General features: G+C 38.4%; 1 protein-coding gene across 3 annotated transcripts in view; it reads left to right on the top strand.

Moving 5' to 3' along the window:
* Nucleotides 1–16,042, top strand: part of slc8a1b (solute carrier family 8 member 1b) — a 139,478-nt gene extending 123,436 nt beyond the window's left edge. For all 3 annotated transcript variants that reach the window (XM_004553424.4, XM_004553425.4, XM_004553423.4), the window contains exons 8-11: nt 4,042–4,227; nt 4,369–4,458; nt 8,953–9,056; nt 9,354–16,042. In XM_004553424.4, the coding sequence (XP_004553481.2) occupies nt 4,042–4,227; nt 4,369–4,458; nt 8,953–9,056; nt 9,354–9,626 (653 nt within the window). In that variant the 3' untranslated portion in view covers nt 9,627–16,042. The remainder of the gene's footprint in view (nt 1–4,041; nt 4,228–4,368; nt 4,459–8,952; nt 9,057–9,353) is intronic.
* The last annotated feature ends 584 nt before the right edge of the window (nt 16,043–16,626 follow it).

Raw genomic sequence — 16,626 nt, 5'->3', positions numbered from 1 at the left:
ATCCATAGTTTTTGAACAACTCTGTCTTTGTTGCTATATAAGGCCTTTAAGATGACTTAATTGGACATGATTTTTGCTTTTGTGCATATTATTGAGCATGTAGGAACAACAGTTCAGCAGTCATTATCTTGTCTCCTGTTTTCACACAATGGATGCTAAATTTCAAGACAAATGAGTCAACTAGCAGTGTGCTGCATATATCCCAGTGTGAGTCAAAAGCACTGATTGAACACTGAGCCCTTTAGGATGCACTTAAAGAATAACAAGACAGTCAAAACAGGTTGGAACGGCGCATATTTTCCTTGTGTTAGATCAAATTGTTTTTAGACTGTATGCAGTAGATATTTTAACTTTACTGGACATTAGCAGTCTGCTAATGTGCTGGTATTTCTGTCGCTCAGATGCTTGCACCTAAACATACTGAGCTAGAAAATAAATAATCAAAAAAAGACCAAAGAGCCAAATAGTGAGACCAAGGCTGTGATAAAAGGGCACATATAAACATTAACTGAAGTAGAAAGAAAGCCAGAGAGAAATGGCTCCATTCAGCCGTAACAGACTGTGTGGGAGGGAAGGAGAGCTGCTGACAGTGAAAAGTGACATAACTCAGGTAGAGAGTCTTGTTTTATAATTCATTGCAGAGTGTGTGTGTGTGTGTGTGTGTGTGTAAGAGTGTGTCCTGCAAACCATTATTGTAGATGAGGGTATTGCTCTTTCCACTGCCCTTATGTTCATTTATAGTTGATGATTTGAAACATTTATTTTTAATGGCATTAAACAGTGACCCAAGAGGAAATTATTGGCCTTATTAGAGTTCATTTATTTTTATGTTAATCCAAGTTCATGTGTGTAGTAACCGCACAGCACACAGCCAAGATCGGGTGCATAACTCAGCAAAAGTCTTGCACTACCCACATTTCTTTATATTTTGATATTGAAATGTTTTGTACAAGAATAACAAGCTTGAAAGTCAAGTATTGATAGGACTGTTTTTATTCTTTAATACAGCGTAACTCTCTTCAGCAAGCCTTTGTTCAAGTAGCCTTTGGAGATAGATCTTCAGGCTTCTTGGAGGATGTTCAAAGCTCTTCTTTGGGTGTTGGCTGGCTTTTGTTCTGTTCTCTGCCAAGATGATGCTGTAATGTTAAACTCCATGACTGTATGTTTTTCTATGCAGGTATGCACTATCCACAGTGTGTTTGGGATCACTGTCACGCTGAAAAAGCCATCCATTACCAATCAAAAACTTTCGCATGGTGGATCAAAATCTGATGGTCTACTGTGTTCATAATTCATAAAAGATCACACTACTGACTAAAATGCAGCCCCAAACCACAACAGAGCCTCTATTATGTTTTACAAATGGCAGTAGATACTGTTGCACCTCTCTGCTGACCTCCTGTGTACATATTGACCTCAGCATTTTATCCCCATTTCCCTTTCTTAAGAATTCCTTCTTCACAGCCACCCTTCCATTAACACATTTCGGATGAGCCAAACATTAAATGAATCAACCTAAGTGTCTGATGCGTCTATTGAGTCCTGTGTCAGGACATGGCTTCAGATACTGTCCATCTGTAAATAGTTTTTAGGACTGCCATTTCTTTTGTTCTCCCATTATCCAATTTCCCCAGTTTTTATGGACACACTGGGAATCACCTTATTGATGCAAAAATACTATTTTAAGTCTGTCAAACTGTGAATTTTTTCATAGATTCAATTAAAAAAAATAGTAAAAACAATTTTGTTTTTGAAATAGATATTTTCTATTTAGATAGATAACAGCTATTTGTTATGTGTAGATTAGTTTATTAATGGGCTGAGGGGCCTTTTTTTTATTAAGTGGCTATACGAACAAAAAACAAACCAAAAATTTCATTTGAAATTGATCAAGATGAACGACTGGATTGAAAATGAGTAAAAAAGCAGCCAATGTCCCAAAAATTTTGAAAGACCTTAAGAAGCCTAAAGAACTCTTATTCAAAACCACGTCTCACTCGTTGAATGCAACATATGCATCAAAAATCAAATGCAGCTCAAGACTTTTGCACAGTACAGTATGTTTAAGACTTAAATATCAGGCTTCTTGTAATATCATAATAATAAGCATCTTAACAGTCTTGCTGTCTGCCTCTTTTTGAAGGTTACTTAAAATATTCAGACAGTGATTATTTCCAGTTGTTTCATGAGCATAACAAAAAAAACAGCAGTCAGTTTATTAACATGCAAATGGATTGTTGTTCATGACAATCATGAATGTGTAAATGCTATATATTTAAATGTTAAGATGTAAGGTTAAAACATAACTAAATATATTTTTTAAGGTCAGACCTCATACAACTCCGTATGGGAAAGCAGCTGCAGTTTGAAACCTCTCCAAACTCGCCTGGGTTTAGAGTGCTAATGGGGTTTTATTCGGTTGTTTGGAACATTTTAATGCATCACCACCTCTTTGAATGTTAATAGTATGCAGTGACTGAATGACAAGGGTGAAATCAATAAGAGATTATAGCTTTCCCTGGAATCACCAAGTCAGCATGTTTCATGGAAGCAGCAGGTGGTCTCGTTTTATTCATTCATTTATAAATGGATCAGAAAAACAGCCACTTATACAGCGAGCGCACAGACTTCTAATAGCATGTGAGCGTTTCTCTTTTACTGAGTGAGGAGAGTAATTTAAATTTCAGGTTCCAGCTATTCCCTTCTTTCAGCAAACACTCACACAGATCCGCACATAGCAGCCTAACCAAACGTGGTTGGCTGTGGTGGAATTTCAGAGAAACCCTCCCCCCTCCACCATCCTCAACAATACAGTACCTACTGTGGATTACTTCTGATTCCTAGGAACCACCTTTTCACAGTATTCGAAGTGGTCCTCACATATAGCCTATCCGGAAGAAGACCTAGCAGAGGTTGTACTTCACATCAAATCAGGTAGTACAACCTGCCACAAGAGCTGCCGGTCAGACGGCAACAAGTAATCCGATTTGTAGAGAGGATTGCTCTTGATGCTGATCTTTCCTCCATCCAGGACCTGTGCAGGTCCAGGGTTAGTAAATGGGCAGAAAACATCTCTGCAGACCCCTTACATCCTGGACATAAACTGTTCAAACTGCTACCTTCAGGCAGGTGCTACAGAGCGCTGTTTGTGAAAACCAGACTCCACAGAGGTAGTTTCTTCCCCCAGGCAGTTACTCTCATTGTCATGATGCGCTCCGTGGCAGGTAAGGTGAGACCCAAACGCAGGACTCGGAGACCAAGGATCAACTGAATGAAGCTGCTTTTTGTTGCTGTAGTATGAAAATGCAAAAATATAAAAACACATAAAAACTTGGACCAGGAGGAAACTAAGAACTCGGAACCTACAAGAGAATCATGGAAGACACAAGTAACAGAAAGGGACCAAATATGAACAACAAGAATTACAGAACTAGAATTGTAAATAATGAAAACTCAGAGGCTCTAGGAAATATAAAACTAAAGACTAACTAATACCATAACCATAATCAACCCAAAAACGTAGTCAAAGAACCAGGACCGTGACTCTCATGAACACTATGAAATAACTCCCTGCTTTCATTCAGGCCATATGCACATATTCACATTGCACTACTCAGTTTGCATAGTTTCTAACATACAGCCTATTTTTAAAAAAATGTTTCTTTTCTTTGCATGCAGGGAGCAAAGTGTACTGGAGTCTAATTCCTTGTTCGCGTGTACAAACACGGCCAAATACAGGTTATCAGGCTAAATCACTATAGACTATAGATTCAAACAACATTTTCAACTACAGCAACAGGAAAGGCATGGGAGTGCAGGGATGACATTGAATCTGATCTGTGATGTGCCTGGGTCTCGAACTTGTGGATCTTATTTAACCTCTTAAGCCCCAAGCCTACCTGATCTCCTGCCTTTTGCCCCCATATCAGGGGGCGTTGGGGCTTAAGAGGTTAAATTGGTGTAAACAATCTGCGCTTTTAACAAAGACTCAAGGATTCAACTAGCTACCATGTATGTTTTTTTCCCCCTATTTCTTCCCAGGTGAAGATGACGACGATGAGGAGTGTGGGGAGGAGAAGCTGCCCTCGTGTTTTGACTACGTCATGCATTTCCTCACTGTATTCTGGAAGGTTCTGTTCGCCTTCGTCCCGCCCACAGAGTATTGGAATGGCTGGGCCTGCTTTGTAGTCTCCATCTGCATGATCGGACTGCTCACCGCTATGATTGGTAAGACTTTAAATATCCTGAGGGATTGACAAGAGATACACAACAAATGATGGTTTGTTCAACAGCTGAACGCATCTGTTTTCTTCTAAGTATATGCTGTGAAGTATAGTGATGGAAATTATTCCTTTCCTATCCTTACAGGGGACCTGGCCTCTCACTTTGGATGCACAGTAGGCCTGAAAGACTCTGTCACAGCAGTAGTATTTGTTGCATTGGGAACCTCAGTACCAGGTAAGCGTGTGAGCACTTATCCTTTATGTTTATATACATGTATGTGTAGGCGTACATGAATCCATCACAGTATATGTTTTTGCCATCTACTGGACCTTGTGCCAGCTTTAATCAAATCCTGTTCTCTCTTTATATTTGCTATTTAGCTTTGTAAAGTCATTATAAGGAAAAGATCTTTGTTCATCAATGATCCACCTCAAGGAATATATATTGATATTTTCAGTTCTTTGCTCAATTTACTACACAAATCAACAAAAGCTACAGTGGAATGAATATCAAGGCACGCTATTAAAACTTCACAAGTTCGAGAAACACTAAGTAACTAGTAATTCTTATATATACAGTAGCAACTTTCATAAAGATGAGATATATTTCAGCGTGATCTGTTGCACTATAGACTACAAAGTATGCAGGGGATTTTTATGTTGGTTTATGGCAAATTATACAGTCTCAACTCAAATTCACTCATCCAGAAAAGAAATGTCATGGTTATTTAGTAACAGGGAATGGGACTTGGGTAATTATCCATTACTAGAAAATGATCGGCGTAATTCTGGCATCATGATAATATTCACTAAATTTGCTTTACACAAATAGCTTTGAAGAGCTTTTCCACATGAAAGCATCTTTGTATTGATGTTCATTAATATTATTTTTCTGCTATTACAAATCCAAAGAAAAACAACATAAAAGTAGATCAAAAGAACCTCAGAGCTCACATTTCCCGAGCTCTTATTCTCAGTGAACTTGTACCAGAACTAACCCAGTAGTTCTCGGCGTCTTGCCACAATATTTTTTGCATATGGGTCCCCGTTAGACAAAGCAGTGCAGTCTGCCGAAAGCAACATGGCTCATCTTGCGTAAGTGTGAAGAATGACCAAATGCGATGGCTGGGTGATTATATGTTTTAACCTTGGTCCCCACATGCACACACAGACAAATACATCAGACATACAGTGTGTACTTGACTGCTAGATGTATAAACTAGAACATGGAAAAACATAAACGACTGCACGACTTGAGTAATAGACAAGCACACTCATCTATCTGAAAAACATTAAAGCTTGAAAGAGATTTTGCACACTTGTGTACACACACCCCCACACACAATGACTTGTACTGTGACTACCATGTGCTATTACCATAAGGCTATTTGTCATGTCAGGCTCAGGTGCTCCCTTGCCTCCCATTTAGGGAGCTTAGGGATAAAAAGCGTGTGCTCCATACTACTTTATACTCACACATATATACATACACACATAGTACATTAGCATATGGCTGTACATGTAATATATGCTCATACACTAAGAAAAATATGCACTTGATATCAGCTGAATTTATGGACACATACACAGAGATGCTCAAGTCACAGTACTGCACACAATGTGTAGAGCTGCCGAATGAAAACAAAGTGGCTCAGCCTTTCTGAAGCTCTCAGCCTTATTAACAGAGCCTCCTGTGGCTTCACCGCACATACGCGCACATACACACACACACAAAGAAACAGACCTCAGTTCTGTGGCTATTACAGTTAATAAAACCCATCCTGTGCTGTGGTTCTATGTCAGTTACCCTCGTTTATCACAGTTAGCCAGGCTAACCCACACATGGAGAAAGGGAGATAGAAAGAAAACAACTAAAGCGGTGCTGTTAGGAAAATTTGAAACTAAAGAAGCTCACATTTCTTTGTAGTTTGCGGGTATTCGGGTAAAATTTCAGGTAAAACTTTGTTGGTTCGTGATTCCACAGTACACTTGATGTGTGCAGTGTATTATCATGACTCCTAATGGCTTCAGAAATTTGATCCGAGCATATAAACTGAGGAAAATACGCAGGGATTTAAAAGAGAAAAAAAAAAGATACATACAGAAGATAAAAGCATTGTGCAATAAATGTTGGTTCAGGACAGTGAAGCTGATAGTCATCATGTATCCTCACAATATTGTATCACAATAAATATGTCATGTAAGACATGATTTTTGACAAATAAATGTAAATAGATAAGATATTTATGATCAGTCACTGTAAAATACTCGAATACTCTTTGACCCTCTGTCAAAGTAACAAATTAATAAATATTCCTGAATGTTTTTCAATTAAACTAATAAGAGCTGCCACACATCAGTCTCCCAGCACTGTCCAGTTCAGAACAAAATATCTTTAAAAAGATTTTCAACTGGTTTATACCCCCTGAGTATTTATATACCCCTCTGTGTATTGTTCAGTATTTTGTGGACCAGTGATCTATAATAAGGAATCTCAAGAGGGCCAGATTTCCTTTGGATAGTCACAGTCCCCAGAGGATTAATGCTTCTGTTTTTATTCCTTTATTGCTAACACTATAAACGTTCCAAATGCCAAGATTTTCCTGAGCATATTAGTTGCATGTTCTTCCATTTTAAGAGGCAATGGGGAAAAACAGGAACAGAGGGGAGAGGGGAAGAAGGAGGAGCATGACGTCAAAAAGAGAAGAGCGAGGCAGTGACTGATTGACAGAGAGGTAGTGGAAAAGGGCAAAAAGCTCTCCAGGGAGCCATAGTGTCACATAAGGAGCTTCAGAGTGGAACCTGTTTCACAGTAACACACACTCACGTCACTGCTGAACACGTACACACCCACGGACTCACCCACTCAATCAAGCTCACAAGCACTCTAAGACCATTTGATGCACAGGCGTGCATGCCTTTGCCAGCTGGTAGAGACATGGCATCAGATTGGACCCAGGTGGCAAACTTCGCAAACACACAGAGACACAGTGTACATACAGTATGCGCTCTTAATACAGAAAACACACACACACACACAAAAACAGGAACACACAGAGCGTTGACACACATCCATAAGCCCAGCAGACAGGTGTTAGTCTCTTTCACAGGCCAATTGTCATATCTATCACCACCCTGTATCTACTTCTTGATCCTCCCATCATCCTCTTTTCCAAAGCCAGGTTGGCTGCTGCTTCAAGTAATCCCTTCCTTCTCTTTTCATCTTTTTCTTTCTTCCGTAATCACAGTTTTTGTCTCTTCTTGTTGTATCTGGCAGAGAAAGGCAAGATGACATGAATCACTAACAAAGAGAAGCTAGCCAGAAAAGAGTGCTAACTGACCATTTGGCTATTTGCTCACCAAACAGCCTATTGTTGAGATCTGGCAGAGTCACCGTTGCTCCTTTCAGTGCAGGAAGGAAGAGCATGACTTTGGAGCTGCTGTAGTTTGGCAAACATTAGGCAGGGGAAATTTTTAGGACTACGCAGCACATTGCTTCTTAGTCACCAGGCCAAAATCTGTTTGTTCCCCCTAACTGCAATTCAACTTTGTAAATTCTTGATCTCGGAGCAAATCGTGCATATGCTGGCTGCTGTAGAAGAAACACTGCAATTGGATTAAAGATTGTGGCTCCTAATTTAAGGTTGCCTGTCTAAAAATAGAAAACAAGATTTATATAGTGCTCTGTATGTGGTCTGTATTAATAGCTATATACATTATGCATGCATGAAAAGTGTCCTTATCTGTCCATGCAGTCTTGTGTAACACAGAAATCACTGCAAATTTACCAGATCCTGAATAATTTTCATAATTCACAGCGGGAAATTATCCCATTACAGCTGCTCAGTCATGTGAAAGTCGTAGAATGCACGATGCATAATTCAAATCTTCCAGTAACAGTCTTACTGGGTTTTCCAGCAGCAGCATGGCTGTTTGTTGGAGAAACATTGATTCTAACAGACCAATATCTTCACTGCAGTGTGACCAGTGTTTCATCGTTTGTATTTTAAACCTTCTTTTCTTACCACTCTTAGATTATTCCTGTTTGTCAGTGGGAGCAATGGGATCTTGATTAATTCTGTGTTGCTGTGAAACGCAGAACCATACACTGATGGAAGTCAAACCGATTCCTTAGAAGAGCTACAAAGTCATCCATCTTTTTGTGCAGAAATCTTACCTTGTCCATGACGATAAAAGTGTAATCCAACTTATATCTCCTCTTTCCTCTCCTCATCTATCTTTTGCCTCCCCTCCTTGTACCTTTGGCATAGATATCCATTGTTGTTATTCTGGTTGAAAGTGGAAATAACATAAAAAAAAAAAAAAAAGTTCAAATACTCTATGATAACAAAGGCAACTGTTACAGGCAACAGGCACAGTTGGGGGATTTTGTGATTAGGCGTGTCAGTCTGTTTGCAGTGTTAGACATTTAGTCAGTAACACTTAATTTACACTGAATGGAACATTTTGTTTTATTTATTGCTTTACACTTTCACTCCACAAAAACGGTTGCATTCATTTCTTGGTGACGGAAGAAGAATAGGAAAGTCAAAGTTTTTAATAAGTCATCATCAGAATTAAGAGTGTTTTTTATCTTGCGATCAGCTGTATCTGATCTTTTTTTTTTCTTTCTCATTAACTTGAACATGAGAGATTGTAACAACGATCACCAGTTACTTTATGGCCAATGACAACTCTGTTTTTTCTCTCTCTCTCTCTCTTCATCCAGACACATTTGCCAGTAAGGTAGCAGCTATCCAGGATCAGTATGCAGATGCATCCATTGGTAATGTGACAGGCTCCAATGCTGTCAATGTGTTTCTGGGCATTGGGGTAAGTCCAGCACATTTGATTAAAGATGTATTGATTGATAGCTATTTAGAGAAAATGCAGTAGTGCTTGTCATTTTGCTGTAGTATAAATTATTATGTTGTGCTTGGTATAAATGATAGGTTACTGCATGAGTCCTATTCTTTAATTCTGCATGAATGAGTGTGTGACTGACAAGTGGTATGGTCTGTCACACCCATCTGTCTCCTTTGGCAAAGTCTATATTTGCTTTTGTTTCCTTTGTTGTACATGCTCACCGCGTCTCATGTTATTAAATTCAGTTTTGCTGCTGTTCAACAGGTGGCGTGGTCCATTGCTGCCATCTACCACAACAGCAGGGGTGAGGAGTTCAGGGTAGATCCTGGCACGCTGGCTTTCTCGGTCACACTCTTCACCATCTTTGCCTTTATCTGTGTCGCCATGCTGATGTACCGACGGCGACCAGACATTGGTGGAGAGCTGGGTGGGCCCCGGACTGCGAAGGCCCTTACCACCATGCTGTTCGTTAGCCTGTGGCTCCTCTACATCCTCTTCTCCTCACTGGAAGCCTACTGCCACATCCAGGGCTTCTAAGATGATAGGAGATGTTGAAGAGAAGGGTGGGACAAAGCAAGAAAACATGGAGGAAAAAACAAGGGGGAGGTGGATGAATGGATGAATTTGGATTTAGGAATTAAGGCTGTCTCGTTGTTCTATAAGTCCCCCCTTCAGCAATAGATTTAATGATAGATGAATGGATGGATGTACAGATGAAGGAGTGCACATTTAAACAGATAAAGACAGAATGGAAAGAGGTACAGATGCATGGAAGGATAACAAAAAACATGAGATTAATAGGAAGCGAAATTATCCAGAACGGTGGAAGCTTAATGAGAAAAGGAAAAAAATCAAAGATATATATTCGCGTCTCACTCTAAAAGTGCAAACCAATCAAGTCATCTTATTAAACGTGTCCCAACTGGCTCGACCTTACAGAATTACAATGAATTTAAACACTTGGACTGAGGTTAAAACAGAGGTACGCACCATAAAAGCTCCTATTGAGAACGAGTGGTTTCAGCAGGAGCCCTCTTTCAGTGTAGTGCATCGTATCCAAACACTGTAACAGGCAGGAGTGAGACAGACAAAGAAAGAATAACTTTATCAGTATGTGCATGCATGACCAGACAATACTGAAAACATAATCAGAAGAAACCGGATACATTGCCACAATTGTTTCATGACAACTAACTGTGTGTGTGCTGGTGTGTAACAGTGGGTGTCCCTGCTTGTGTGTTGTGGGAAGATGGTCAAGTACTGTGAAAAAAAACGCCTCTCGTCTTGCTCTCACTGCGTGAGGCGAGATATGCTTTCGTGTTCGAGGTCTTTTTGACTCTCGCTCTCCCAGCCTGTAGAAATGCCGAGTATGACTTTCGCAGGAGAGCAAATTCAGTGAGATGAAATGTTTTAAGCGTCACTGAGGTTCGAATTGTAAATATAAAGAGCTGATCGTACATTACAGCTTCACGGTTTTCCTTCTGAATGTCTCGGTTACGCCATGCGCTCCTGATCGGACCCTCTTTCTGTTGCTTTATACTGTAAATGTAAATGAATTAAGGACTAATTTGAACCAAGAAGTGGTTAGTGTGCTTTTATCTTTAATAAGGTCATGTCTGAGAAGACGAAATGGCCACTCTACCGTCGAAAACTGTTAGAAACTATTATCACTGCATAAATATCTAGGTATTTTTGATTTTACTATGGAACCACCTGGTGTTCCACCTGTGGGATTGCCGCCATCATTTCTGAATCATAACTTTTAAATAGCCTGAAAATTCTAGCTAGCACCCATTATAGGCCTTCTTTTCCTTCATTTTCTGCCACTTGGTTTACTTAACAGCTTCAGTCATTATCTCTGTGCATCGCCAACCTGGCTGGTCGCTGGACCAATCAAAATCTTCAAGGGCTTTGTAATAACCACTAATCCCTAACCCTGACCCTTGATTTATAATGTTTCACATAGATTGGTCGTTAAGGGGAATATTTAACAGGCGCTTATATTGGTAAACCTTACACATTGACTTCTCAGTTAAAAGAGCTTTGCTTCAAACTAGCGCAGGGCTACATGAGATAATAGCTGCACGTCTTTGTTATGTTACCACACCAGGCATCAAGAATTTCCTAGATATTGTAAAAGCAACCTGCTGCTTCTAAGTACTCATTCAGACAAGGCTTCAACTTTTCATTCCAAAAAACACTACTAGTCAAAAACATTTTACTCATAATATGTCTGGATGACGAAGGCCTTAACCTAAAGAAAGCAATTACCATCTGGCTTTGTCATATTTCTTTATTCAAAGGTAAGTTGCTTTCAAACAAATAACCTTAATGTGATCTGTGGGATTTACTCATTCTTGTTGAACTTGACACATTAGTTCATCTGCCAGTTTTCAGTCTTAACACAAAAGCCATCAGATAAAGGGATAGCTGAAAATGATTTTCTGTTGGGCCGGACGTCAGCGTAGAGGACGGGGTAAATGTGGATATGTAACACAGGTTACATCTAATCTCAGACAGCCTGTGTTTGACAAGCTCACACCGGTTTCAGGGCAATAACAGAAAGCTAACAGGGATACAGTTACAACACTTGTCCCCACAAATCTCCTCCTGCTGTGGAGTATATAGCCCAGTGTTTTAATTCTCAGTAGCCAGGTTACCATGGTAGTCCACCCTGGTTAAAAGCTAATTAACTCCTAAAGTGTATAATCTCTCTTTGTGACATGGGCACAAACAGTCTCTGTTATTCTATTATATATGTAGCATACTTTTGTTAGTTTAACAATGTAAACTGATCTTAAATTATTACCCCTGGTCTGTGTGCATGATGTGACAGAGGCCCACTTGGACTTATTTATCATCCTAATAGTGTGCTAGTAGCTTAAAAGGACACCGGGGCATATGAAACACTACGTCTACTGCATGCAGACCAAACTTACTGCCAGATCGTAAGACTCACAAACTAAAATTCCAAAACACTAAATGTCTGGAAATCTTCTGCTTTCTGTAATTCAGTATTAGACAGACAACAAATCGATCCCAAAACCTCGAACACCAAGGGCCCAGAATTATGTACATTTTAAAGCCTGTCTCGACTGTCAGAGAAGTTTAGACTTCAGACTGTTAACTATTGCAACATTCAGCTAAACTCACAAAGATCTCAGCATACACGTAACTTACAGTATATGTAGGCATAATAAAAGTCCATAAGTCCAGAATTCCTCTGCTTCTAATGTGTTTTTTACTTGATGTATATGATAAATTGTATTTATAATGTCATCTGTAAAAGTAAGTAGTCCGGACTAGATGTAATCCATTTTAAACTTGGCAGGATTCTTGTAAAAGGCAGATTTTAACCCCTGAGAAAGTAGACCTGGGCTGGCTTAGATTGGATGAGTTTGGCAAATCCAGATAATTGCAACGATATAAATACTCTGAATATAGCTTTTGAAAAAATTATTAATTACACAACAACACTAGGATGAAAATTTGAGAAGACAGTGCTACAGAAAAATGGCTTTGTTGCTGCAGTTTTGTTTGTTGTACAGTTTGAAAACTACTAAGAAAAGACATTTGGTGTATATGTCGTTTGATAGCTACAGTATAATGAGATATTGCATTACTTGCATTTGTCAAACTCAGCACAATCTGTGGCTCATCATTAGAGTAGCTGTTCTTAAGTGAAGGCCTTGGAGTGGCAGTTTACCCCTGTTTTGCCAAAGGGAAAACTTTATATCAGATATTAATGTTTGCAGTCCAATCTGTAAAGGGTTTTCTAACCAATGGATCTTTCTTAAAACACCAAATATAATTCATATTTGATTAGTAATCTGAAAAGCATTAAAAAAGGCTTGATGTTGTTTTAACAGAACTCAAATCTTTTTATTTAAATTTGTATGTATTTGTCTCTTCACTGGCACGAGCTGAGGGTTTATACACTGTAAAAAAACTAAATTATGCTAGCTTGCTTTTAAAAAAAAAAAGAAGGAATAACGATATTAAAGCTGTATGCATCACTTTTTGAGTACCTTCAGTAAGGTATTGTCTTTGATATTGCTAAATCATGTTGGAATTACTTAAAATGTGCCAGCTGCCTAATATTTTGAGGTGAACTCTAGCGTGAGCAGGAATCAAATGCTTGCAAAAATGCAGTTTCGTGCATTAAATTTATGGCTTGTATTTTTTTTTTAAATGCTAAAAGTTTTCTTTTATGGGAATTTAGCTCTTTTGCTGCACTGGCTTTGCTGCACTGGCGTTGCTGCACCGTCTCTCTGGGTGTATTCACTTTGGCTTAAGAGCTAGTCTGACATGAACCTTATTGGCAGATTAATGACAGCTGTTCAGAGTTTGAAACAAGGCTGGAAACTAAACATTGTTAGCTGTTGTTTAGCTAAAGACTTTTCTTGGCTGTACATCATCAAATATTAACTTTCTGGTTGAACTTTTTTTTTTCTATCTGCAACTAGCAACTTTCCTGCAAAGACTGTAAAGCAATTTGTTCCAGCTCAAGTCACAATAACGCTTGAGTCCAGCTTCGTGCTTTGGTTTGAAATTCTGCATTTTAAAGGGTCAAAAGTTAGCCAGGTCATCACTGTATATATTAACACTAACAGCTAGTAAGGAGTAGAAAAATGAGCTGTAGATTGCATTTGTTTTAACTTTTGTTCTTCTGTGGTGGGGTTTGAAACAGAATTGGGCAGGTTTTTAAATGACGGACAAGCATTGCACTGGTTCTTGTCGCTTATGTGAAACGGCTACTACGTTGGTTCATTTACAGAGTTGCTTCTGATGTAAAAAACAGAGATTGTGTTTTCTGTCTCTGATTTACACAATAATAATGATGTACCTGATGTAAAAATACAGTGGTGTTGAATCAGTTGTAAACCATTAACAATGTTGATTCTAATGTAAGGGTTGACGATATGTTTGTGTTGCCATATTCACTTTTTAACTGACTGTCTGTCTGACAGACCGAGGAATAAATAACAGCAACATCGGACAGACAAAATGAGCAAAAGGAAGGACAAACGCCCCTACTGGTACAAGCGGAGCAATATTTACTACAGAGAAAAAAATGTACCGCTGGAAACAAAGGCTACCAGAGCTATTCTCTACCTTAAAATGCAACATTTAACATGTAGAAAAAAGGATGGTGATGTAGAGAAGAAGAAAGAAAAAGAAGATGACACGAAAGAAGATGAAAATAATAATAATAATAATTAAAAAATGAAGTTACAGCCATATGTTGATTTCTGGGTCAGAGAGACTGATGTGGACTTCTCCTGCCCAGCATGTGTATTGTTATGGTGTCTTTATCTGTCCCTGTGTCTCTCCACCCTCTTTCTCTATCTTGCTTTCTCAATCTCACTGCTGCCAAAGTAACCAAAACAGGCAGTTCTCCTTTTGTTCCGTATCTTCTTCCCAGCTCCCGTTCTACCCTCTGTCTCCCTATGCCATGTTTTCCATATTTTGGAATGTCAATGTGCTACTTGTTGACACTGTGCATGAATGATAACATGTCTGTATATAGTTATAGAGAATTGTATCCCATTTCCTTAGTGTTGACTAAAAAAGGTTTGAATGTTGTACAGATTCAGGTTTTCCTTTTTTTCTGTTCAGTTACATTTTGTAATGTATGTAGAGCTTAACAACATTTTGTTTTTAATTTAAACAAAGATGCGATGACTTTTTTTTTTTTTTTGGAGTAACTTGCACATTACTAATGAATTCATCAAGTTTTTTTGTTAAAAAAGGCAATATCTGCTGTTATTGAATGAGAGATGTGATCTTAAAGAAGTTATGTATCTTAAATAAGTAATCTATATGGGAGCTGCATGGGTTATTTGTACAAAAAAAGAGACACTGCTTGCTACTTCTAATACTGTGGCTGTATTCTCCGACAGAGGATGAGGAATACTGTATGTATATCTAAAGGTTATTTTGTCATTAAAGAAATAATAATAATAATAATAATAATGTGTATATACTGTACAGTGTTATAAGTGAGGTGGACTATACGACCATCACACTAACCATAGAGAATTAATTCTACATATTTATTTAAAGGAAACAACAACACTCGCTACACTCAAGAATGACATATATTGCCTTTTTGGAGAAGTTGTAGTTTGCTTAGAGCTTATTTCTCTATCGCTGCCTCACTCTGCCCTCCCATGCATCCTCTTTCTTCATTCTTGGTTGGTTAATTTTTTTCCTTCCATCTGCTTCCATTTACTTTTATTTTGGCGTTGGAGGCTTTTGAGATTGCCTTTTGTCAGTGATTGTTGTCGTTTGATTCAGACAGCGTTATGTTTTTAGTTTGTCTTTTTGACTCGTGTCTCACTTATGGTTGCTTTTTATGCCCCCTAAATCATTATCTCTAGAACTGCTTCTATTCACCAACATCCAAGTATAGTTATGAATATCTGCCTGTGCATCTGATTTAGTCTCTCAACGGATAATTTGTTTGTATTTAAACCATCTGTTTTCCGAGCTGTCGATCATTTATCTTGGTTGCTGAATAATTCTCTTTTTGTTTTTCTTTCCTAAATTCTTCCTTTGTGCCAACAAATTCTGGTTTTTATTTCTTCACTCCTTCCTTTCATTCATCTTCTCTTTCTTTCTCTGTCCTCTTTGCACTTTCGGGGTGTTTCAGGGTTTTTTATGTTTGTCACTTTGATTTGATGTGGGGGGTTTTTCTTTTCTTAACGGAACAGTAACTTTAATAATCATGTTTGTAATAATTTTTAAGATTTGTTTTCTTTTTGCCGCTGTTTCTCTGTGTGTGCATGTATTAATTTTCTTTTCTTTTTTAAATTAATTTCTGGTCAAGACCAAATGATAGGAGGAAAGTTGTTGTATGTGTGTTGCCACTAACTGTGACTGCTCTCCATGGTACATGGTAATTCTGATAAAACCAGTAAAATAAAGTTTGGGATACCCTGTTTCAGAGACCCTGTGAGTGCACTGCCTTTCTACAGTGTGTGTTTGTGAGCATGTGTGTTTGTGTTACATCCTGTCTGTATTTAAAAGCTTTAGTATCAAACATATTTATTATGCAGTTTCTATTATTAGCTACATATTCAATAAGTAAATAGAATCTGTGTGTCTCTTGTACACTTGAACATCCATATATATATAAATGCTAAATAAGAGGGGCCCTAGGATGGAGCCTTTGGGGACCCCACATGTGATTTCTATATTTTGTGATGAGAATTGGCTTATTGACACATAGAAATTCCTGTTGTTAAGGTAGGATTTGAACCAGTCGAGTGCCGTACCAGAGAGTCCGACCCAGCTCTCGAGACGTTCCAGTAATATGTCATGATCAACGGTGTCAAACGCCACACTAAGGTCCAATAGTACCAATACTGTGGATTTTAATAACTAAATAATTAATATGGATTAAAATAAAAATCTACCAGTGGATAGACTGTTATTGAGACTACCTTATATAAATTTTATGCAGTACAGATAGAACATCTGTCCTTTAGAGTATAAAAATGTTCTAAATTCACATTTGCACTGGTCTTTTTTA

The sequence above is a fragment of the Maylandia zebra genome, linkage group LG13 (genome assembly GCF_041146795.1).
Source record: "Maylandia zebra isolate NMK-2024a linkage group LG13, Mzebra_GT3a, whole genome shotgun sequence".
NCBI classification, from domain to species: domain Eukaryota; kingdom Metazoa; phylum Chordata; class Actinopteri; order Cichliformes; family Cichlidae; genus Maylandia; species Maylandia zebra.
This window is presented reverse-complemented; position numbering and strand designations above follow the sequence as displayed.